The sequence below is a fragment of the Pan paniscus genome, chromosome 6 (assembly GCF_029289425.2).
Source record: "Pan paniscus chromosome 6, NHGRI_mPanPan1-v2.0_pri, whole genome shotgun sequence".
Classification (NCBI taxonomy): domain Eukaryota; kingdom Metazoa; phylum Chordata; class Mammalia; order Primates; family Hominidae; genus Pan; species Pan paniscus.
This window is the reverse complement of record NC_073255.2, coordinates 148,851,449-148,877,778: the sequence shown is the minus strand read 5'-3', so window position 1 is coordinate 148,877,778 and position 26,330 is coordinate 148,851,449. Positions and strand designations below refer to the sequence as shown.

The following is a 26,330-nucleotide window of genomic DNA, read 5'->3' as shown; positions in this document are numbered from 1 at the left end:
TCAGCCTTTGTATGTCTGAATAAGTTTTTATCTAACATTCGTTTCTGAAAGATATTTTGGGGGAGGTAGGGGGAGGGAGATCATCAGGATAAATAGCTAATGCGTGTGGGGCTTAATACCTAGGTGATGGGTTGATAGGTGCAGCAAACCACCATGGCACATGTTTACCTACATAACAAACCTACATGTCCTGCACGTGTATCCTGGAACTTAAAATAAAAAAAAAAAGAAAGATATTTCTACTGGATGTAGAATTCTAGGTTGATGTTTTTTTTTTCTTTTTCTTCCAGTGTTTAGAGACGTTTCTCTACTTTCTTGCAGAAATTGATTCTTGATTGTATTATTTATGAGAAAAATAATGTCATTCTTACCTTTCTTCCTCTGTACTTAATGTGCATTTTTCTCTTTTTGTTTGTTTGTTTTGTTTTGTTTTGTTTTTTTGAGATGGGGTCTCGCTCCGTTGCCCATGCTGGAGTGCAATGGCTTGATCTTGGCTTATTGCAACCTCTCCCTCCTGGGGTCAAGCGATTCTCCTGTCTCAGCCTCCTGAGTAGCTGGGATTACAGGAATCTACCACCACACCTGGTTAATTTTTTTTTTTGTATTTTTAGTAGAGATGGGGTTTTACCATGTTGCCCAGGCTGGTCTCGAACTCCCGAGCTCAGGTAGTCCACCTGCCTCAGCCTCCCAAAGTGCTAGGCGTGAGCCACCACGTCCAGCCTTTCTCTTTTATATTTTTAAGAATTTTTTCCTTAGCATTGGCTCTAAGTCGTTTAATTATGATGTATAGTTTTCTTCATGTTTCTTATGCATGTGCTTCATTAAGCTTCTTGGATCTGTAGATTTATGTTCTTATCAAATTTGGAAAAATTTTAGCCATTATTTATTCAAATGCTTTCTTTGTCCCTGCCCCTCATTTGGAGACTACAGTTACTCACATAATAGGCCACGAGACATTGTCCTCACAGATCACAGATGTTGTGTTGAAAATTTTTTTCTCGGCCAGGCATAGTAGCTCACACCTGTAATCCCAGTGCTTTGGGAGGTGAAGGTGGGAGGATCCCTTGAGGCCAGGCATTATAGATGAGCCTCTGCAACATAGCGAGACCCCATTTCTACAAAAATAAAAACCTAGCCGGGCATGGTGGCATGCACCTGCAGTCCTAGCTACTCAGATGGCTGAGACAGGAGGATCCCTCGAGCCCAGGGGCTCCAGGCTGTGGTGAGCTATAATCATGCCATTGCCCTCCAGCCTGGGCAACTGAGCAAGCAAGACTCCATCTCCAATAAATAAATAAATAAACTAATTTTCTCTGTGTTTCATTTAGGATAGTTGCTAATTTTATGTTTTCAACTTCATTAATCTTTTGTTCTTCAGTGTCTAATGTTAATCCCATTAGTAGTTTTGTTTGCTTTTTCCATATCACATGATAGTTTTTACAAAATCTCTAAAAATTTGATTTTGGTCTTTCTAATGTCTTTTAATGTCTCCATTAAATTTTTGAATATATGGAATACAGTTATAATACTATTCCAATGTCTTTGTGTGCTAATTCTAACATCTGTATTAGTTCTGAGTCATTTTAGATTGGTTGATTTTTCTTCATACAAAGGACTATATTTTCCTGCTTATTTGCACTTTTGTAGAATTTTTATTGTGTATCAGTGGATTTTACCAGTTTAGGTAGCGAATATTTTGAATATCTGTAAATACTCTTAACCTTCCTTCTGGGGTGCACTTAAGTTAACTTGATTCTCTTGGGTCTTGCTTTTAGGTTTTGTTAGTTGGGACAGAGTCTCATTTAGTCTAGGGTTACTTTTGCCTTAAAACTGAGGCAAACTTTTCTCTCCAAAGTGTCGCACGAATTAGGAGGTTTTCTAGTCTGACTAATGGGAACAGGCCCCATGTGAATTTCAGGTACTCTTCCTTCTAATCCTTCAGAGTGGTTCTTTCCCCAGAGTCATGTCGTTTCCTCACATTTTGCACTGGTTAATGTTTTCTGGGATACTTAAAGTAGAACCTTTGCAGATTTCTGTGATTCTTTCTCATTGTAGCTTTTTCCTCGCTGCTGCTGTAAACTCTAAGCTGCCTTGGTCCCCTCAGACTCCCAACTCTTTTTCTCTCAGCTCAGGGAGTTGGATGGGCTCTATTTTGGTTCCTCCAGTGCTCCATGGCCTGGACCCTCTATCAAGGGAGTAAGCTGGGGCAATCATAGGGCTCACATCATATGTAGCCCCTCTCTCAAGGAACATGTTCTTCAATGCCTGAAATCTGCTGTCTTGAAAAACCATTGTTTCATATATTATCCAGTTTGTTGTCATTGTTTTGAGACAGGGTCTCACTCTGTCACCCAGGCTGGAGTGCAGTAATGAGATCATGGCTCAAGTGATCCTCCCACCTCAGCCTCCCAAGTAGCTTTTTTGTTGTTTCAGGCAGTGGGTTAAATCCAGTTTCTTTTGTTCCATCTTGGTTGGAAGCAGAAGTATTAGGTAGACATGTCCATTGAAGGGTTTTCTTTTCTTCTCCAATTTGGCAGCATTTTTAGGAAAGTATTTCTTTTTATCTTGGTTTTTACTTTTTTATTACTGACCTGTATCTTTTATCATAAGAATACAGTTGTCCTAAATCTATTTTTTCAATTGTCTGAATTTTCTTAAATGATTCAAGGCAGAACAAATGAAGAATGCTTTCTTTTGAGAATTCCAAAGTTGTATAGATGGTGGGTATACTTGTATAAATCTGGTTGATTATTACCTTTTATGTTATATTGTATAGATTATAAGGTAGAATGGGCTAGGATTGCTTTTTTTCCCTGCCAGTAAAAGTTCACAGAATCCAGTAAATGCCAAGTATATCCAATAAAGAAACAAACACAAATGATAAGGATGTTTTGAGTTGACAAGCTTTTCTGTACAGTTGTTATTTAAGGGATAGGGTATTGAACAATGATTTCTCTAAGCAGCAGTTCCATATGCCATGACTGTATAAACTTATACATTATAGCTAAAGGGAACTTGCATTCTTTCCACTCCGTTAAAAATGTACTGTGATTTTCTTAACTTCACGTTATGAGGCGTGGATTTAACAAACTTTTTTGGGGGGTTTGGCAAATGGCAATTGACATATATTCCCTCATTTTTTAAATGGTAGTATTTGCTATGGCTTTGCTTTTGATGACTGTTAGTCAACTGTTTCTCTCTTGAACAAAATGGTGTGCTCTCACCAGCCTATCACACATCAGACTTAGAGCCATGACATTTGAATTTATTCATTCCTAACTTGTTATTTTAAGAATATCCTCAGATATTATTGGGCAATTACTATCTTTCAGGCAAGTGCTAAGTTTCAAGCGTGTATGGTGAAAAGACTTGATCTTTGTTCTCAGCCAAGGAGCATTTAGTGACAAATAATTATTATAACACATTGTGATAAATTATTTGCTGAGTTGTTCATGTGTTTTACAAATATTTACTGAGAATCTGCTATGTGCCAGATATTAATACAGGCTGTGGGTTTATAGCAGTGAATAATTCCCTAGTCTCATAGAGCTAACATTTTAATGTGGAGAAAAATGATGATGTGGAGGGAGTGGGAGAGTGGAGAAATGCTAGGAAGATAAATTAGAGTAAGAAAATGGAGCTTGTCAGTGGAAGGGTGTTGCCTTTTTACAGTGGTCAAACTCTTGTTGTAAGGTGACATTTGACCCAAGACCTTAAAGAAATTGAGAGGATAAGTCACTCAAATATCTGGGGGAAAGTGTTCTAAACAGAGGCAGATATAAAAATAAGAAAGGATGAGTGTGCCTGCTGTGACTGAAGAGCCAGAAAGGGTCCAGAATGGCCAGTGGAATGAGGAAGGGGAAAATGGCAGGAGGTGAGCTCAGCAAGGCAGAGGTGAGGAGAAGCTGTAGCTGGACTGAGGAACCAGATCACCTGGGGCTTTATTAGCTGTGAAAAGGATGTGAGTTTTCATTCTGAGTGAGAATCTGAGTAGAGGAGAGACATGAAGGGTTTTGGGGTTAGGAGGATCCTTCTAGGCATTGCCCCATGAAGCAAGGGAAGAGGCTCATGGGCTGAGGGCTGGGAAGAGTTAGAAACTGTAGCAATAGACAAAATGAGAGATGGTGAGAGCTTGGGCCAGGATAATTGTAGTTCTGGTGGTGTGAGATGGTTCAACTCAGGATTTATGTTAAAGAACCTATCCAGTGAGTTTGCTCAACGATTGGATGTAAGGTATGATGAGAAAAAAAAAGGTTTGGGGCCTGAACAACTAGTGCAAGAGAGTTGTATTTCACGAGGTGAGTAAGAACGTGGTGGGATCAGGGGATTTGGGTAGGTTAATACCCAAAGGTAGGTAGAGGAAGGAAGAATTTGATTTCAGACCTGCTGTGTTTGAAGGACATGTTAGACACCAATGGAGATGTCAAGTAGACACTTGGATTTATGAGTTTAGAGTAACAGATGAATTTTGGGCTAAAGATAAAAATTTACTAAGACATAATTTAAGTAGAAAAACTTACATACCTTGATGAGTACTAGATAAAAATATCTAAGATCATCCAATACAGATCATTTTTATGGAAAAGGAGAACCTAAAGCCCAGAAAAGTAGAATGAGGTGCCCAAGGACACAGGTTTTTGGCAGAATTCGTGTCATTTGATTCCTTGTCTTCTACTATTTCCAGTCCAGCACGCAGTGTTTTATTCATGCTGATATAGTTCAGAAATGGGGGGAACCTTACTAGTACAAAAGCCAGGATAGTAAGCAATGGTATAAGGCAGTGTTTAAGAGCACAGACTCTGGAACAAACTTCCTAGGTTTATTCCTCATTCTCCCTCATACCTACTGTATGACCGTGGTTAAATGATATAGCTTCTCTGTGTTTCAGTTTCCTTATCTGCAAACTGCAATTGATAATAATAGTATGTACCTCACAGAGTACTTGGGAACTTAATTGATAGGACATAAGTAAAGCATTTAAGTCACTATGTTAAGTGCTATCCAAGAGAAGCTGCAGCTATGATTTATTATTGTTATTAATAATTATTATTCTAAGTCACTCATTGGGAAATCTTCAGAAAGTCTTTTCTTTACACTTAGTTTTCCTAGCTCAGATGCAAAATAATAAAGTCTTCCAATTGCTTCCTCTTTAAGATTCTTATTTCAGAGTGGAAGCCATGAGCTTTCATTACAACTACTTGGGACCCAGAATTAGCTTATCTAGGGGGTATTTAGATACTATGGAGAAGTCATATTGAGGTCAAATATTCTCAAATCCCCTCTATCCAGGGTTGCCTGTTCATTCCCTGACATTCGCATCTACTGGTGCTTGTAATTGATTGCTTTCTGTGAGAATGGCTTATCTGCCTTTTTCATTAACATTCATGATTCTGTGACACTTCATTCTCTCCATTAATAGCTTTATGGATGTCTTTTTAATAGAGATTTAATCTTGCCTTTAACATTTTAGGCAATGTCTTGGTTATCTACACTGTAACATCTCATTGTTGTGTGTTTATGTTATTAATTCATCATTGTGTACTAATCAAAACAAGTAAGCTCCTGTTTTTAACACCCCATTCTTTGTGGATAACAGTTGATTTGTGGCAGGTTCTAGATGAGTTGAATATTATAATTTATGAGTAACATTGGTTAATTTTCTAGAGAGAATAATGAGATTATTGAGTAAGTTTTTTTTTTTTTTATAAAGGGGATTTAGTAACCATGTCAGTGAAGAAGTGTGAAAGTCTCTCTTTATTTCACTGGTTAGTGTGTGATTATTTTCCTTTCTCTGCCTGTCTTAGTTCATTGTCTGTTGCTATAACAGAATACCTGAGACTGGATAATTTATAAAAGAAAGAAGTTTATTTAGCTTGCAATTCTGGAGGCTGGGAAGTCCAAGATGGAGTGGCCGCATCAGGTGAGGGCCTCATGCTGCGTTATAACATGATGGAAAACACCACATGGTGGGAGAACTTGCGGGCGGGGCGGTGCAAAAGAAACAAGCACGGGAGGCTGAGCTTGCTTTATAACAACCCGCTTTCATGGTAACTAACTTACTCCCATGAGATTAACACACTCTCATGAGAAAGACATAAATAACTCTTCATGATCAAATTACCTCTTGAAGGCCCCACCACCTCCCAACCGTGCCATGATGGCAATCACATTTCAACATGAGTTTCAGAGGAGACAAGCCATATTCAAACCATAGCACTGCCTGACATGCTAAGTGTCAACCTTGAAGTAAATCAAGTGTGTTAACAGAAGCAAGTTATCCCAAGATGATTGGTCATGCAGATGGTAAGCAGTTGGACAGCAAAGATTTAATTTTATATAGATTATGCATATCAACTAAATACCATTTTTTCCCCTGACTTATTTGCTCTGTTTTTTTGTCATTCATGGTGGCATTCATGGAACTTCTACTCAGCATGTGTTAGTCTTCTAGCCTCTCCTCAGACTTTTATTAACCTTGGCTGTCTTGGATGTGAATTTTGTTCAATATTGTTTGGTAGGTTCTTGATCCTTCCTCAATGTCTGCAAGACACTGAGAATATCCTCGTTCACACTTTCAAGATGATCTTCCTATCCTTAGGCAGATAAGACATGAGCTTGGAGCACAATGTCTTCGTCTCCTGGTCACTGATTCCTCTGGACTACAATGATGTCTGTTCTAGTAAGTAGAATAAGGTTCACTAAATGAGGAATAAACATCCTCAGATATTATAACTCTGTCGCCTTGCAGATGACTATTATTTTCGTTCCATCAAAGGACTGGATAATCTTTTTTCTTTTTTTTTTTTTTTTATTTAAGAAATGATTTGCTGTGTTGCCCAGGCTGGAGTGCAGTGGCTGTTCACAAGAGTGGTAGTAGTACACTGTAGCCTTGAACTCCTTGCCTCCAGCAGTCCTCTTGCCTCAGCCTCCTGAGTAGCTAGGACTACACACGTGTGCCACCTCGCTTGCCTATCAACTGGAGAATCTTTACATTGGCAGCTGTATTCCCCTATAAGCCCATAGGCTGACACTCTCATTCCAGTGGGGTACAGCTTGACTGTCCAGAAGTACGCTATTTGATGCAAAAGGGGCAGGCTGGGTCCAAGCAAATATCTTCTCTTTGCCATAGAATCACAGAATTTTCGGGTTGTGGGGGGATGGGGTCATGGAAATAATGTATGTTTGGTCCTTCATTTTATTGATGAGAAAAGGAAACTCATAAGTGGGAAGTATCTTTTCCAAAATGTAAGTTAATAGCAGAACAGGAACCACTTACTAAAAAGTCTTTTTCAATCCTGTGTTACCCCCATGGTGAAATGGAACAAGAAACAGATGGGTAGAGTAGAAATGGTATTGGGTTTGGAATCTGAAGATGTGGATTTTATGCCCAGGTTTATTGTTACACAGTAATTATATGATTTGGCATAATTAACTTCCAGCATTTTTGAAATTGTTTTTTATCCATGGAATGGTGAGTTTGTCAAAGACCCCACCAACCTTCATCTGAAATTTGTTGTGTATTCATATACATTGAATTACAGCATATTGTTATGCTTAAAAATCTGTTAAAGGTTGTGATTTGATTAAAACGTTAGCTAATATGGAAATATACCATGACCCCATTTTCTTCTCTCCCGTATTCCTTCAGGCCAGAGGAAATACATTTTTAACTTCATAATTGCATATTCTTATCTACTCTGACAGCTACACCTCAGGGTCTCACCTCTTCTGAAGAGAATTATAATAATTGGGCATTCTGTGACCTTCCTGTCACAATAGATGGGTATTGGAGACTCCAGAAGGATTTTTATTAGTAGTGTTCAACAGTATTTCCCTGTTAAACCCAAGAAAAATAGTTCATCAGACATCTCAACTCAGAGCTGCATCTGAGCCTGAGCTGGTATATGTTATCATTGTCTTACCAAAAAATTATATTTGATCATTTGTCAAAAACGTAAAAAAAAAATTACCTCTAAATCCGTCATCCAGAGATAACTACTTTAGACACTGCATATACTTAGACTTTTTAAAGTCTTTTCAGACATTGCATATATTTTGACTTTTTAAATGCATGTTCATAAACATATACATATGCACAAATTTAATGCACAATGTAATTACATACACATTTTTTAATGGAGTAATACTGCATGAACTATTTTAGAATCTGCTCCTTTCATTTAATGATACTTTTTTTTTGGTTCACTCTGCCTTAGCATCTACCTATTTATTGAAATGTGTATTGGGTCACTGTGCCTAATAATGTATCTATTTATTGAAATGTATTTGTGGGTTCACTGTGCCTCGGCATCTTCTGTACTTACTGAAATGTGTGTGTTGGTTTACCGTGGCTCATCATCTACCTATTTTTTGAGCTGTGTCTGTTGGTTCACCATACCTCAGCATCTGTGTTATTTATTGAAATGTCTGTTCTGGTTCACTGTGCCTCCACAACTATCTATTGAAATGTCTATAGTGGTTCACTGTGCCTTGGCAAATGATACTTCTTGATCAGTTTTTCATGTGGTTAAATTTTCTCCTACAACATCCTTCTTAATGCTGTCTAGTATTTCTTCTGTATGGGGCACAATGATTTATTTAAATAAGCCATTATTATTGTACATTTTGAAACCAAAGTACAGTGTCTACATGTGGTAGAATTTCCCCTGTATCACTTAAATAAGAAGGTGTTTCTCTTTAGAATTCTGATGAGTTAGAAGCTAAGATTTCATAGTACAGAAACTAGAAATTTAATCTCTACTGCTTGAGAATCTTGTTGAAGAATTTCCATTTAATTGCTTTTTGTTGTTTAATATCAGTTTCATTAAACTTTCTCTAAAGCATTTTGACCTCACTTAAAATTGGGTCAGTATACATATAGAGAGAGTCTATTTTCCCAGGTAGTGGGTTACATGCAAGGTAAGTTACAAGTCTGGGCCCCAAACCACTTACATTTTATTAGTAAAAATGGCAGTATGAATAAGGCAATTACAATAGAATAAATGTGTTGTATGGTAGGGTCTGAAAACTTAAATGCTAACTGAGGCCAAGCATGAGTATAGAGGTCTAAGGTGAAAGTTATAGGAATAATTTGAGACTGTGTTCTCCATCTAAAGGGATCAGGTGTTATTATTTAACTCAAACTCAGTTATTAACATGGGAAATAAAGACGTGGAGTAACTAGGTTCTCTGATTTTTTAGGAAAAGCTGAAATTAAATTTTTTTTGAGAAAAACTCCTAATTCTTAAATGTTGGCAGTAGTTATAATTGTTTTTAAACATAGTTCTGTCCAAACAGGAGATGTCTGCGACTCTACTCTAGCCCATATACCTAGGTAAAGCTGGCTCGGGGGGCAAGTGGTCAGCAATTTGAGAGTCAGAAAATCCTTCAGAAAGATAAGGCTTTCCTACATTCATCATTCCAAGGTTAGTTTAAGGATAAGTATAATTTATAAAAACAACAACAACAGCAACAACAAAAAACAGAAGACTTCAAGTAGGCAATTACTTAAGGGAAAAAGTGGAAAAATGACAGTTTATAACTAGATTTATGCATCTTTAAGCCCCCCCCCCCCAAATGAAATCCTCTTTAAAACCTTCAATTTTCTACATATCACAGTAAGTGCTTGGTAATTCAATGTTATCAGCAGGAATTGTGGCAGGGTTCCTTCCACTGTAGGTAATCAGGAAACATCTTTTCATTGAAATAATAATGTAAAAGTTGGAGACAATTCCGACATCACTTATACTTAAGAGTGGAATGCATCTGAAGTGTGTGTTGAAATATGGATGATGATTCTGGGGGATCTTGGAGATTCACTGAGCCGGAAACAATATAATATATCATGGTAAGAGAATGTTAACACTCATGGCTTCTCTGTTCTGCCTCCTCCATCTAAGTCCCTTTCCTGTTATTCACTTTGTACTGTGAAAAAACTAGACTACCTCTTCAGAAGCAAAGGAGCGGCATAAAATGAACATGAACACTTCCATGGATAAATCTGCTGGTATGCACCATATCCTAGGCCTAGAAGATAGCGACATTGGTCTAATATGTTGCCTTTTTAAAAGAGTTCCTGTCGAGTTGGAATAGCTTGTAGCCACAAAACATTACAGTTGGTGACTGAAGAACAAGGATTTAAATCAGCTCTAGCTGGCTCCAAAGGTTATGTTCTTTCCTTAGAACCAAACAGAGTTTGACTTCTTTGAGAATTATCTAGCTTCTTCTCCTAGCATTTTACTTTTTTTGTTACTTTGGTCACTTGGAGGAGAAATGTGACCCGCTGGTGTTGGTTGTCAAGACACACACTTAATGACACTAAGGGGGTAGCCTGTCCTGGGTGCAGTTGAAGCTCCACAGCCAGTGGTGGCACAAGAGTGACAGTACTGTCACCTCCAGACTGTTCTTGACCTCACTTGGCATATTGATCTTCAGCCCTGATCCAATTATGTAGCAGGGTGACATTAGTATTTGTCATCACTCAGCTGCTTTCGTTGCTCCTCCCTAAAAAGATTTTGAGGACTCAAAAGTCTCCAAAATAGAGATGACCTATTGATATGCCTGCTAATTAATTCTTCAAAAGCACTTTGACCTCAACTCCATATTTTTTCCTCTGTGCACATTTATGTGGCTTTATGGCTTCCCAGTCCCCCAAACAACAAATAATGGCTTTACATATTTTTAAAAAATGAGATGTACTCATTTTATAAAATCTAAGTAACATGGAAAAATAAAAAGAAGACAGTTACAAAGCACCTCCAAATCTTACTTGACAGATATAAAATGTTATGATCTGGGAAATATCAGCCTCTTCAAATATACGGATAGAAGGATGAATGAATGGATAGGTAGACAGGCATGAATAATTTTATAACAATGCTAACCTGCTGTCCATGCTATTTTAAAGTTTAAACCTTTACATTTAATAAAATGAAACTGGATAACCTTTTGACTTCTGATTAATTTTATCATAAAAAATTAGGAGGTTGGAGCCATAATCGTATTATAACCATTAGAATGGCTGAAATTAAAACTACTAAAAATATAAGGTTTATATGAGGATATGGAGCAACTGGAACTTTCATACAGTCCTGGTGGAAATGTAAAATGATATAGACCCTATGAAAGAATATCTCTTATAAAATTAAATTTACCCCTATCTAATGATCTTGTAATTCTGCTGGTATTTATTCAAAAGAAATGAAAACCTATGTCCACAAAAAAGTGCAAGAGTGTTCAGATTTGTTCCTAATCATAAATACTTAGAAATTATATAAAGAAACTGTATAGTCATGTAATGGAATAATAAATTTTAAAAGGACTATTAATATACACAATGACATGGATATATTTCACATTATATTGAGCAAAAGAAGGCAGGCATAATAGAGTATCTCTTGTATGAGTCTGTTTATATAATGTTCAAGAACAGCCAAAACTTTTCTGTGGTCATAGAAATCAGAACAGTGGTTGCCTATGAGATGAATGGGAGGAAGATTACCTGGAAAGGTGCAAAAAGGAAGTTTCTGGGATGATGGTAACATTCTATATCCTAGTTGGGGCATTGGTTAAACAGCTACAGTTTGCAGATGCTTCTCGACTGACAATGGAGTTACAGGCTGACAAACCCATCGTACAGTAAAAATATCTTAAGTTGAAAATGTATTTAATACACCTAACTTACTGAACATCTTATCTTAGCCTAGCCTGCCTTAAACGTGCTCAGAAAACTTACATTGACCTACAGCTGGACAAAATCATCTAACACAAAGCCTATTTTGTAATAAAGTGTTGAATATCTCATGTAATTTATTGAATACTGTGCTGAAAGTGAAAAACAGAATGGCTTGCCTCCACTGCCCAGCATCACAGGAGAGCATTATACCATATATCACTAGCTTGGGAAAAGTTCAAAATTCAAAATTTGAAGTGTGGTTTCTACTGTCAGTGTGTATTGCTTTCACATCATGTAAAGTTAAATCCTGTCAGGCAGGGCATGGTGGCTCACGCTTGTAATCCCAGCACTATGGGAGGCAAAGGCGGGTGGATCACCTGAGGTCAGGAGTACGAGACCAGCCTGGCCAACATAGTGAAACCCCTTCCTTACTAAAAATACAAAAATTAGCTGGGTGTGGTGGTGGGCGCCTGTAATTCCAGTGACTTGGGAGGCTGAGGCAGGAGAATCGTTTGAACCCGGGTGGTGGAGGTTGCAGTGGGTAGAGATCATGCCATTGCACTCCAGCCTGGGCGATGGAGCGAGACTCCGTCTCCGAAAAAAAAAAAAAAGAAATCCTCTAAGACCACTGTAAGTTGGGAACTGTCTGTATATATATTTGTCAGAACCCATCACACTGTGCACCCTAAGATCCGTACCCTTTGTTATATATATCTCAACATAAAAATTTAAAAGCAAATGAAATTTAGACATTTTAGTTATTACATATTGTCTCCCTGTTATGAAACCAGAGATTAACACACTTGTGCTTTCTCCCACCTCCCCTTATGTTGCTTGTGTTATTTTTTTCTTTTTTTCAGGTTTCACAACATTCATTCTCTGATCTACAATCATAATGCCCCAGTTGTTTAGTCTTAGTTCTATATTTAAATGGATTCTGTGCTCACCATTAATCCTTTTGCCACAGTTTTTCCATGTCTGATTATTTATTTTTATTCATTTCTTGTTTATCCAAATTTTCATTGTCAAGTCCTTTTTTTTTGGTTTGTTTATTCTAAGGAAAGACTCATGGGTGTGCTATTTCCTGAGTTTTTACATGTTTACAGATGCCTGCCTTTTGTTTTTATGCTTGAATTGCAGATTAGCTGGATTTAATATTCTTGGGTCATACCTGTTTCCTTTTTTAAAGACATGGGTCTTCTGACACTGAATATTATTGTGAAGATATCTGTGGTCAGCCTATTTTTCTTGTCTTTCTCCCTCTAGTAGATAACTTCCTTTTTATATTTGATACTTGAAGTTTTTTTATTATTTTAAGATCCCAGATCAAAGAACAATTTTTTCTTTCTTATGTTCAAAAACTTATTCAAGTTATAGCTCGATTTTTTAAAAATTATGTTTAAATTTTTGCTGGTGTAGGAATGCCCTTTTGATCTGCACATTGACTTCTTCCTTTATTCTGGAGAGCTTTTTTTAAATGAGTGTTGTAATTTTCTGTAGTGCCTGGTTTTGTTTTGTTTTTTAATATGAACACTTCTGTGTGCAGAACAACAATCATCTTTATGTTTGTTTATCTCAGTTCTTCATGTATTACATTCTCTCTCCTTCCTTTAATTTCTTTGTCTTTCCTGCTGCACTCGGTGTGATTCTCTCTCTACTCCATGCCATTAATTAGATTTTCACTTCCTCTGCCCCTTGCTATTTCTAATTTGTTTATTAACTGCATAATACTATTGTTCTGTTTTCCATGCATTTCCTGATTTCTACAGTCTTCCCTTTTGGTCTTTTGTTCTATCTTCTAGTCTTTGGTCCTTGTTTTATAGAATTCATAGTTTTATGAAGTTTTTATAGAATGTGACACATTCACCGAAAGTCTTCTTATGTTTCTGGGGTTATATTTCTTACAGTCTTAGTTTACATATGTCTTTGCATGCTAGATTTTTTTCTTTTTGTAGTATATTTTTATAATTGTCCTCATTTCATCTTACTCATACATAGTGGAGGCCACTCTCCACATCATCTGTGTGCTCTGACCACGCAGAAGTGAGTTCACTTGATCTTATTTCTACTTTATCTGGGACTAATTTGTCTTCCAAATCCCCACCTACCATTTAAGGGCTGGCTATTAGCTTCAATGCAGTGCTTTTAATCCAAGGGTGTGAGGGTAGGGAGAACTCAGCTGGAATGGAGTACAGTTAGGGGTCCTGGGTATGGGTTGACCATCTCCGTGTGTCCAGGACTTTCCTAGATGAAGCATGCAAAGTCCCACATCATGAGAAACTTCCTCAGTTCAGAGCATAAAATGATGGCTGGTTACCCCATCTTTCTCCTTTAAGTTTTTTTTTTTTTTTTTTGAGACTGAGTCATTTTTTCTGTCTCCCAGGCTGGAGTGCAATGGCAGGATCTTGGCCCACTGCAACCTCCGCCTCCCGGGTTCAAGCAGTTCTCCTGCCTCAGCCTCCTGAGTAGCTGGGATTACAGGTGCACGCCACCACACCAAACACTAATTTTTGTGTTTTTAGTAGGGATGGGGTTTCACCATGATGCCCAGGCTGGTCTCAAACTCCTGGCCTCAAGCAATCCACCCGCCTTGGCCTTCCAAAGTGTGGGATTACAGGCGTGAGCCACCGCATCTGGCCAAAATTTTTTGAATACCCTAGGCCCCTGCCCACTCCATGCAGCCATGCGTGGTTCAACTTGACTCCAACTCTGCTTAGTATCTTGGAATGTGGTCAGGGTGCCTTGGTACATACAAGAGTCTAGTCTCAAGGATTGTTTCTTTCTTTATAACTTTCAATTCCAATTCAACTTCTCCAGTTTAGAGAATTTAAGTGAGGATGTTCAGGGTTTAGTCAGCTGATCCTTTTTCCTCATTACCATGTGTGGGGCAGAGGACACGGGCCAGATTCAGAGCCATGCTAGAGTTTTATTCCTTTCCTCCACCTGCCACTTTTCAAAAAATAGCGTATAGTGTCATTTTCTTGCTTAGTTCCTTTAAAAAGATATTTAAAAATTTTTTATTAGCCATTTGAAGAAGGAGATTCAGGAATCGTGTTTGATTCCACTATGGTTACCTGGTTCATTGTAAAACTGTGGTTATCTCAGTCAGTCAGATGATTTAGCCTTGTATATCATCTCTTTCTCCTTCCATCCTGCCCTCAAAATGCACACATGAACAGCTCTTTCTGTATTTCCCATATGAGTATGCAAGTGAAAATATTAGGTTTGAGAGAGCTGAGAGCCAAAACGCAATCAAAAGCACAATGGATTAGCCCATGAATTGAAAATGTGCTCCTTTCTTGCAGGATTTGTAAGTTTAGATGCTATCATTTGAGAACTTTTATTTCTAGGTATTGCTTCAGATTGAGCACTATATTTCACATGGAAACATTAATGATGATGTGATTTTTATGTTGAGCTTACTAGGTCTCTTAAGACTTATTTTTTCAAGAATAAAGAAGATTATGATTCTTCAACAGGAATGTAGTGGCTCAGATTTCCAAGGACTGTGTTATTTGGGGCAATGAGTGTGAATGTTGGAAAACTAGTGCTGGCTCTCTCCATCCATGTCCTTAGCGGAACTGTTTTAATAATTTTGTGACCATGAAAGCTGGTCAAGCAGTCATAACCCATGAAGTCAAGAAAGGTAAGTACAGTCCTTACTTCCTGAAAAGATCAGGAAAACAGTGATACAGCCTAAAAGAGGGTAAGGTTTGAGTTTTGAATGAAAATGAGAAATTATTGCAAATAAAATTCAGAAAGTAATTTAGGGCACACCTTGAAAAGTATTGCTGAATTCATTAGCAGGATGTAGCATGTGCTGTTAGAATAAAAGGCATTTACTGCTACTCTCCCTGAAGAGGGATTTTTGCTTGGTTTTATTTTGCTTTTTGTGGTGGGGTTGGGAGTATTCAAAAATCCACATAAATTTGAAGTTTTGTGCTTTTTCGCCTTTCTCTTCTTTAAGCCTCAAGCAGTAGGTAATGGGCCATAAAAATGATTATTTTTATATTTGTTTTTGTTAGCCCATTTTTTTTCTACCCTAGAACAATGAAGAAGCTTGGCCTATTTTTAGATTATGATGTATCTGTCTGCATATTGCATTTCACTTGGAATTATTTGCTTTATATTGAGCTTTTCAGAAATATGTGCAGTATAAAAATTGGAAATTTTAAAATATACTGTGTCTCTTACTAGATTGTTTGTTTACTCAGATTATTGCTAAAATAAACAGACATATTTAGTGATTGAAGTCAGAAGTTATTACAATGAGCTTTATTTTATTTACATTTGTTAGCTAAATTAATTAGCACTTTAATGCCTCTTTTCCCCTTTAGGAATGTTGTAAAAAGATACTTTTTTCTTTCCTCAGAGATTAGAATGTCTTTTTTTTTTCATGGAAAGTAAAATATATTAGAGAAAATTATTCAGTGGATGCTTAAATGCTAATTCCAAGCTAGAATAAAAGGTAGTACATTTATTTTCACCTCTTCCCTATCCTTCCACCTTTTTAAGGCAAGTGTGGGGCTTTGGGGAAAATGAGCCTATAAAGATAAACAACATAAAATCACAATGATATGGCTGGAAATAAAATCTGGCCTACTTTTCAGCAATTTCTTGCTGTTCTATATAGTGTTCACATCATGCATGGGAATCTGACTGCAACACATTGTTGTGTAGGGAGGAATTCACAATAAGACAGATCCTTCATTGGTTCCTTACAACAAATACCAAAATACAAAAAGGCCCTTTTTAAAAATAAAGCAAGCAACCTCAGAAATGGAAGCCAAGGAGCGCATTTATGTGAAACATCATTATAGTAATATGTGAAGGTCTTCCTAAAAATCTAATCAATTTATTTGTATAAATAACTTCTTAATTTGTAGTTGGTAGCCATGCACTTCGGATTGCCAATTTAAAATAAACAGCACCTTATACTTAATTAGTTATCAAACATTTTAGTTGAAGATGGCACAGAACTTTTTTAGTTTCTGTGTTTGACTAGATATTTTTGTATATTCTCTTCCTAAATATTTCATAATGTTAATGCAGTTGAGGTTGGGTCAGAATAACAAAATACTTTTCCTCCAAGATGATGTACACATTGTCACCCATCACATTTTTTTTGCTATCAAAATTTTCTAAGCTTGCTATGACCTACTTAAGGGTCTTACAACAAGATTAAAAATTCTAGGGAATTTTGTTCCACAGACAGCAGTGGATTCAGTGCTTGTACTTGTATTTCCCAGCTTTGTTCCTATGGAGATAATGGCCAGTCTTATCATGCAAACCCACTGCCTTCTTTTTTGGTAGACATGCTTTTTGTTTTGACTCCCAGGAAGCAATACTGTTTGAATTGTTTGTTGGACTTTGTAAGGTACCGTGCATGTATCTTTCAGTATTTCATCAGGAGACACTTTATTGACATGTTCACCTCACTGTAATTCTGGTTTGTCAGCATTTCTCTTATAAACCTGTATGTTTCAGCGGTTCATTTAATAGTTTTAAGAATGTTCTGGAGTAAAGCAAGCACTCTTCCCGTGGCAATAAGATTAATTTGAAGAGGCTTGAAGTGATGAAATACACATAGCAAATTCTCTTTCAAAAAAGCCAGTTGATGAATTGCAGCTCAGGAGAGAGAAAAGAAAGAGTGGTGGGGAGTGAGGGAAGAGGCTGGAACTTGATTAAAGGTTAGGAATCAGTGCACACAATGGAAGGTTATAAGAATTGGGCCTGGTTTTCTTTCTGAGAAGTTTGCAGGAAGATGTGATCAGTCTTTAACACTATAAAGCTTATATGAGGAAGGACAGAGAAGAGGGAGGGAGGGGAGGAAGGAAAAAAGGAAAAGAAAACTGTGAAGATAAGAAAGTGGAATTAAGGTTTCCTAAAGAAACAACAACAAAAGCCTTTGGTGTCTCACTTTCACCAGGTGAGGAGTGATGCTCAACTCCACTGAAACCCAGCAGACAAGACAGGGAGTGGAACGACTATGTGAAGGATGTCTCAGTTGGGTAGGCAATGCCCTGGGCTGAAGGCCATCCTTATTTGCTAGGTATCTGAACCAACCCCTCTTTCCACATCCTTGGATCCAGTGTCATCCTTTCTTGCTTTTTTGTGATTGCTAGTGTCTGATTCTTTGACCTAGTTGTTAATAGATAGTGGTAGTATGATGCTCCTGCTATTTGTATAATCTTCCTGCTGTTTTTCCCTCTGCCCTGTTCTGGTTGGTGGTACTACATGAAGAGGACAGATAGGCATAGTTTCACTATGTTACACTGCAAATCACAAGAGAACATGTACCAGTGACTTCTGCCTTAAAAGGCATCATCCTTGTCCTACATTGCACCTCTTCCTGAGTATTTGCCATAGATTGTGGCCAGTGCTTTTACAAATGACAATCGCCCAAAATTCAAACTTGCTTTTAAAAAGTTCATGAACTGAGAAATCTGAGGAGCTGACTTAGCCTATTGCTGCAGCACCTGTTGGGTCCACGAGTTCATTGTATCATCAGAGCTCTCTCCATCCCTCTGTGAAGACTTCTTCTAGCAAGCTTTGTCCATGTGGCTCTAGGCTTTCGTCTGTCGCAGAGCTCAAAGTCCCAAAAGATGAAAGATCTTTCTCACCAACTCTGGTTAAAGTTTGAAGGAAGAGTCTGTTAAGACTTTTCTCATTGCCCAAATGAGAGGGTGTAGAATGTGTGGGGCCTGTAACCCTCAAACTACAGGAAATAAATATAATTATTAGAAAAGATGAAAGGCAAGCTGACCAACAATGTGTGTTCACTACAGCCACCTTGCTCCTGTTTCATGATTTTTGTAGTTTCATTGTGGTTTAGAAATACTTGAAGGATGTTAATCCATTATTTAGCTGCATTAATTGAGGCGGCACTAACACAGCCAAGTGGGTTATTCACAGTTGACGTTGAACAGGAATTTTGTTTGTACAGCTGAATGTATGTCTCAGATTTGAGCATTTGCTGTTCAAATCCAACATGAATGCCCATCCCAGCCCTTTTCTCAGTCTTGAGGTGTGTTCTCCTTAGAAAACAGATTCCTGTATGCTTGCTGTTACACTCCCAAATGCTAGTTTAGGCTTAAAAGGTCATCTTTTCTGCATTCTGCAAAATGAAGATCCTGATCCTCTATATTGTTCAGTAGGAATCTGAAGCCAGCATTTGAATTGGAGATGTGACATGCCAGTAGCAGAGTTCTTGATACCATGAAGTTTTCATGCAGATGTAACGGTTCTCCTGTGGAGCTGCTTTGCTTCTATTAAGAAAGCAAATTCAAGTCATTTCGAATCAGAAAGTTACATTTGCAATGATTTAGATATTCAGATCTTTTTTGAGATATTATAGCTATTTAATTGTCATGAATATTCAGAAAAACAATGAATCATGATACTGTTTCATTTTAGCCATATTTTACACAAATAATTTCTTTCTGTGTTGCATCAGTAGTTTATACTTCTAAGAATTAAGTGGGCTTAGATTGGTTCGAATTAGTGTCTCCTTCTGTGGACACATGCAAACAAACCACCCAGTGAGTGCAATTACCGTCTCCATTAACACTGCTGTCTGTTGGAACTAATGAATTTCCATGTAAGTTCAAGAGTGACTGCTGGCTGACATTTTAGATTATTCAACCAGAGTGACAAGTTCTATCCTTTAAATTAGCATGGAGGTTCAAGGGTTACTAACAGTTCTCATCCAACCTCAGTTTGACTTTGCAAAAGATGTTGCAAACACCAATTGCTGGTCTCGTACTGCAAATGAATGGTAACATTTTATGAATTATTTTTCCCCCATTTTATTTTCCTCCCTTTGAGGCTCTTTAGGATTTTCATTTTTATACAACAGTTTCATATCCAGAACCTACCTGAAAGAAGCAATTCTATGCTGTATAATTTGAGAGGTTAAAATCATTCTTTCTTCTCCAGGGTTGCCAGGAGACTCAGATATGCTGGGGTGTGAAGAGTGGATGTGCATTCTTCACACGGAAGGTTTAATTGAGATTTTGTTTTCTGGGAGTGGCCATCCAGCCTTTCTGTACTTGCACATTCACAATGATTAACTTATCAGGATGTGTTGGATCCAGTGGACGCCAGTGATGGAGCACAGAACCAAGGAATGAGCAGGCACATTTCAGAGCTGGGTGCCACCAACTAAGTGATGGATTTTTCAGGCGCAGCTGGAAGGGGTCAGATGCTGAGAAACAGAAGAAGAAAAACTCAAAATTGTACCTTACTTGCAAAATAATATTGCAAGATAAGCACTACTGGGTATCTGATTTATATTTGAGGTAGACAATAGGAAAGTTCTAACCACAGCATTAATTATTATGTTTAAATAATTAGAGAGCGGTCTAAAAAATAATCAGGACCATGTGAGCAGGTTTGAGCAGTAGGATGATTCAGTGTGAAATGCTTGTTGTCTAACGCTGAGAGAGAAATGGACAAAGGGAACCCAGTGAGGCAATTAGAAACTTTTTGTAGCAAGACTGAGACATCAGCAACCTGTGCTCAGTTTTCAGTGCAGCTGACTGTGTCAGAGAGCAGAGCACTGCTGTCTTGCTGTGTAGATGATGATCAGAAGTGTTCATTCATCTCTGAGTTTCCATTTTACTTGATCCAAGTTGTTGAGAAAGCTTTCCTCTGCAGTTAAAGTATCTCCTACTTGCTAATTCTTAAAGAGACTAGCCAGATCGTTTTAAGTTATTATTCGACAATTACAATTCAGCCATTTCATTGGGCTGATAAACCTTTAGTGCTGAGATTATGCTAGTGAGATGATGTAGTTCTGTGTTCGCAATAGTGGAGTAGCGGTTTTCAAACAAACATTGATAGGTCCTTTTGATGCAAGGTCTGATCTCCATTCTGCCAACAACATACTTTCCCTTTAGGAATAGGAATATGTATTCTCAGAGTAATATGTAAGGAAGATATAAGAAACCATTTCTTATCTTTGCTTTTACCTATTAGATTTTCAGCCCTCAGAGGGCTTGGATTTTGAACATATTAACATATTCCTTTGTTGCAGCCTTCTTCAGGTTAATCTTTTTAAAAAGTCGATTTACCACTTCCCATTGCCTTCTCATCCCTCTGGGACCTGTACTTCATGCTCTAGTGATACTTAGCTACCAATTGCTCCCTAGATGGCTTGCTGTTCCTTTCCTTTCTCTCTTGCTATCCTTTTCGTCATTTAAAACTCAAGTTCAGGGCTATCTTTGTCATGGAGGCTTTATTGTCTCTCTCCCAGATGTATCGTTAATCCTCTTCTATGTACTGCTGCGTACTCACCTTTAGTTCTGTCTTTCTCAAATGGAATGGTAACTATTTGGTTTCATGGCTCTCTCCTTCACTAGACTGTGAGTTCGGAGAAAAGACTGTGATTTACTCACCTTGTCTCAGCTTCTTTTCTTGGTACTCAAATCAGTGCTTAAGAAATGATGTTGAAGGAAATTGTGTTTGGAGAAGGATGTCAAATAAACATTTGAAAAATAAACCCAGTCCCTTTCTTTTTTCTATTTTCTGAGCCTGTGCCTTGATGGCTCCATACAATCAAAGTTCTTTGGTGCAGCCCAGTTTCTTAGCACGTGAGTCTTCCACTTAATTAAGTTCATTAAATCTGCTTTGACCAAAATAACAAAAGCCAAATGAGCTGATATGTATCATTTGCCTATCAGTTTGGTGCAAACGATTTTTTATTTAGTTAATAGAAATTAACTAAAAACATAAGTAAAGGACTGGGCATGGTGGTTCATGCCTGTAATCCCAGCACTTTGGGAGGCCGAGGCAGGTGGATCACCTGAGGTCAGGAGTTCGAGACCAGCCTGGCCAACATGGTGAAACCCTGTCTCTACTAAAAATACAAAAATTAACTGGGTGTGGTGGTGCACACCTGTAATCCCAGCTGCTTGGGAGGCTGAGGCAGGAGAATCTCTTGAACCCGGGAGGCGGAGGTTGCAGTGAGCCGAGATTGCACCACTGTACTCCAGCCTGGGCAACAAAGCGAGACTCTCTCTCAAAAACAAACAAGAAAACAAAACAAAACAAAAAAAGGAGTAAAGAAAGGTAGCCTGTCTCTATACACAGTTCCTTTTTCTGGGCCTAGAGGCTTGGGACTTTAGAATTCTGTAAGAGTCTCAGATTTCTCCAATGTATTTGTGAGGTTGAATTATGTTATTATTTATCCTTTTTAATAGTTGTCCCAAATGATAAAGTACCATTGAGTAGCAAATGAGTTCATCCAAGCTCATTATGTCCTTACCTGGCCCAGCCGAGCAACATTTTCTGTTTACAGTTGAAGATCAACCTCCCACCTCAAGTCACTTTCAGTCATTTCCACTCTCTTTAATTTGAACTTTTGTTGCATTTCCAGTGGAAGTTCAAAGTGCCCTTGAAGTGAGATGACCAGGAGAGTAATAGGCAAGGGAATGGAAGTTGGAGAGCAGGAGTGGAAAACACTTTCTGTAAATGGTTCGATAGTATATATCATAGGCTTTGGGGGCCATATAATCTCTGTTCCGACCACGGGACTCTGTCATTATAGTGCAAAAGCAGGCATAAACAGTAGGTCAATGAATGAATGTAGTTATCTTTCCATAAAACTTTGTGGACACTGAAATTTGAATTTTATATAGTTTTTACATGTCACAAAATATTACTCTTTTAAAATTTTGTCGAAGAATTTACAGATATAAAAGCCTTTCTTGGCCCACAGGCCTTACAAAAATAGGTGGCAGACTGGATGTAGCTGGTAGGCTGTTATTTGTTGGCCCTCTTTTAGGGCAGCGGTCCCCAACATTTTTGGCACCGGGGACCAGTTCCATGGAAGACAATTTTTCCACGGACAAGGGTGAGTGGGGGGGATGTTTCAGGATGAACTGTTCCACCTCAGATCATCAGCCATTAGGGCATTCAATTCTCAGAAGGAGCGTGCAACCTAGATCCCTCACATGTGCAGTTCACAATGGGGTTCACGCTCCTGTGAATCCAATGCCGCTGCTAATCTGACAGGAGGCGGAGCTCAGACAGTAATGCTCACCCGCTTGCCACTCACCTTCTGCTGTGCGGTTGGGTTCCTAACAGGCCAAGGAATGGTACTGGTCCATGGCCTGGGGGCTGGGGACCCCTGTTGTAGGGGACAGGTGTGCAAGTGGTAATGAGGCCTTTATTAAGCTCCTCCTATGTGTTTGATAATATACTAGTGTTAAGAGTTCTGGGAACTCAAAGTTTAGTGGAAGAGTCTGTTGCTTGGGCAGATAGAGAGGCGAGTGCAATGAGAGGGGCTTGCATTGGGTATCATGGGAGTTCCAAGGTGAAGCCCCAGGGTTGGGGGAGTTGGCTGTATGCTTGTGTAGGAGTAGCCAGGGAAGGCTTTCTGGTGGAGGGGACACTCTCTTAGTTGAGTCTAAAATGATCAAACAGTGAATGGGGCTGTTCTCAGCAGAAGGAAACACATGAGCAACCTGGAGTTAGGAAGCAGCATTGTGAGTGATAGGAACTACAAGGATCTGGTGTTGCTGATAAAGAAAATAAAAGATAGTGAGAGAAGAGACCCCAAGTGAGGCAGGCAGTGGGCCAGGCCACAGAGGGTTAGCACTTTATTTCATTAGTCATGAGGATCCATTGAAGGGTTTTATGTGAGAGGGATATGATTGACTTCGTTTGGATAGGTCATACCGGCACCTGAATGGAGGAGGAATCAGAGGGGCTGAGAGGCAGGAGCTATCATTAGGGTGGCTGAAAAAGGAACTTATCACATTGATAGAGTTGGCTATCCTCTCCTTGGCCAGTCAGCACTTTAAACTAAGACCAGAAGGGCAAGAAGTCTCATAGGTCTCACTGCTAAAATAGCTCAGATGCACAGTGAGTAGCTACTCTAACCCACGGTATAAATCGGAAGCTGGGTCTGTTGTATTCCTTGTCCTCATCCAGGGAATCTTGGAGCTTGTGGTGATTTCCCTTGCATAGAGCCTAATTGGAAGCTCAGTGAGAGCTTAGAGAACTCAATGAGAATGAGGTAGAAAAGGCAGCTTTTTATTATTATTATTATTCATCACTGAATCCCTAGCACCCAGCATGGTGTCGGCTTATGGTAGATGCTGAGTGAATATTGAGGATTTGGCTTATGTCAGCATTTGGAAGACATCTGTACTATCATCAATGTCACTAAATACTTTAGGTTGGTCTTCAACATTTCTGTTGATTAGTGCTTTCTCAATGACCAGCTGTGTTATGCAAACTAACTTTCTTAACTTGGAAATTTGGTTATTTTGTGAGTGTATTTAGTAGCATGAAATAATGAGAAAGAGGTTGTCCTTTCCTGTGAAGTTCTGTAGCTTAGAATATAAAAGGTAAGACATTTAGTTCAGAAAGGTTTGTATCACTTTGCTAATTATACATTATGCACAACCAAGAACAGGCCTTGGTAGCATTGTTCATTAGAGCCCCAAATTTAAAAATAACGAATGTCTGTCAGTATGCAATAAAGAAAGAAATAGTGTTATTTTGAGCAGAGGTATGACGTGATCTACCTTAAGTTTTGGAAGAATCACTCTGGCTGTCAGTGGAGAATTGACTGAGGTCAAGGTTTCTGAAGCAGGAAGAGCTTTAGAAGGCTGTTAATTATCCAGGCTACCCATGATGGTAATTTGACTAGGTTGGCTTTGGTGCAAGGGGCAAGAAATAGCCAGATATATACTTTACAAGTAGAGGACAGTATTTGTTGATGGGTTGGGTAAAGGATGTAAGAGAAAGGAGGTAAAGGACTTTTGGCCTGAGCAGCCGGGAATGCATTGGCCATTTACTGGGATGGAAGGCTAACAGTAGAGCAGATTTTGGATTGTGGGTTGAGTAGGGTGGGAAAGAGAGTTCAGGAGTTCGGTTTAATAGAGGTATTAAATAAGAAGTTGAATATACTAAGTATACTAATCTGGTGTTCAAGGGAAAAGCTCCAACTAGAAATATCAATTTGGGAGTCTCAGCGTTTAGATGATATTTAAAGCCAGGAGGCTGAGACAGGCCCCGCGTGATGCTTGAATTATCCAGTATAATCATTACATTTTTAAGGCACATTGATTATTTTTATGAAGTCATTTTATGTGAAAATTGAAAGCATTGCATCCTTGTATCTCCTCAAAGATACATATATAAATAGTCTTTCTTGAAAAACAAGTCGAGATGAAAAACAGAATTCACGTATACATGATAAACATTTTCTTGCCACGGAAAGCCGTGAACAAAGCAGTTTAGGAAGGACACGCATTGAACAGCATTTATGACTGATAAGGAAAAGAGACATGTTTCTGTACTGCGTCACTTAGTCTGCTGGCTGGCAGTCATGTGAAATATCAAAGTTTTATTTTATTTTTTTAATGACATGAAAAGAGCTAGAATATAGATTAAAGAGTAAGTCTGTTTTTGAGAATAATTTTTGTTAATTTCTTAAAGACATACAATTAATTGATAAGTTGAGGATTTTCTTTATGGATTTTCAAGTTGCAGAAATAATGCTGCACAAGGTATGCACCCCCTTTCAGGGATGGAGCACAAAATGCCTGTCTGCCTATTTCTCTTTCATTAGTATTCTAGTGGTTGGATTCCAAGGACAGAGTTTTTAAAAACAAACAAAAGCCCTTCAATATTACTGATTAAAAAAATAGTAGAAAGGCTAATAACCTAAAATCTCTGGTCTCTGATCCGGAAGGCATGATGTCATCTAATGTTGTGCTTTCTTCCTGAGCTTTTGCTCCGTGAGAAGCAAAGGATGTGTTTTTATAAGGGGAAGTGTAACTGTGCTCTGTCACCCTGTCTGGCTGCCTTGGATGCTCTTTACAACTTGAATAGGAGTAAACACCAAATCTTAAGGGGGAAACAGAGGCTTTTGCCAAAGCTCTCTGCATTAACTCAGCACCAAATTCAGGTACATCTCACAGCTTCAATGCTTCTCCCTACACATGCTTCCCTCAGCTTTGTAGAGCAACTCTGGAAATCATTCATGAAGGATACGTAGAAAAGGCTTCTCAGCTGGACACGGTGCCTCATACTTGTAATCCCAGCACTTTAGGAGGCCAAGGTGGGCAAATCATTTGGGTCAGGAGTTCAAGACCAGCCTGGCCAGCATGGTGAAACGCCATTGTCTACTAAAAATACAAAAATTAGCTGGGCGTGGTGGCGGGCACCTGTAATCCCAGCTACTCGGGAGGCAGAGGCAGGAGAATCGCTGAAAAACCGCTTGAACCTTGGAGGTGGAAGTTGCAGTGAGCCGAGACCACGCCACTGCACTCCAGCATGGGCAACAGAGTGAGACTCCATCTCAAAAACAAAAAAAGAAGAAAAGGCTCCTCTTTGATTGAAGTGGTACTTGAATTCTGGGGGCAATTTACAGGCCTTTCGCTTCCTTAGCAGGAAATTGCAGCCCGGGAACCAGAGTTTGGATATTAAGAAAATAAGCATTTCATCAGGGAAACATTTACTGATATTAACTGCTTGCCAGGTGATTATAGGAGTAGTCAAAGAAATGGTCAACATTGACAGCTCACATGCCTTTGCTGCCCAGGTGTGCTCATCACTGTGCTGAACACCATCCATGTTCTCCATGGGACTCATTCCATTCCCACAGAACCCTGTGAGGCAAATACTGTTATTACCCAAA

At 38.6% G+C, this 26,330-nt stretch overlaps 1 protein-coding gene across 7 annotated transcripts in view; it reads left to right on the top strand.

Annotated features, from left to right (window-relative positions):
• Positions 1-26,330, top strand: part of DOCK4 (dedicator of cytokinesis 4) — a 471,214-nt gene that overhangs the window by 156,332 nt on the left and 288,552 nt on the right. Inside the window, exon 1 of one of the 7 annotated variants that reach the window (XM_034964846.2) lies at positions 6,595-6,679. The exons of the other annotated variants lie outside the window; for them this stretch is intronic. Coding sequence (XP_034820737.2) covers positions 6,610-6,679 — 70 coding nt within the window. The 5' untranslated portion in view covers positions 6,595-6,609. Of the gene's footprint in view, positions 1-6,594; positions 6,680-26,330 lie in introns of those variants that run through there. 7 annotated transcript variants of the gene reach the window in all.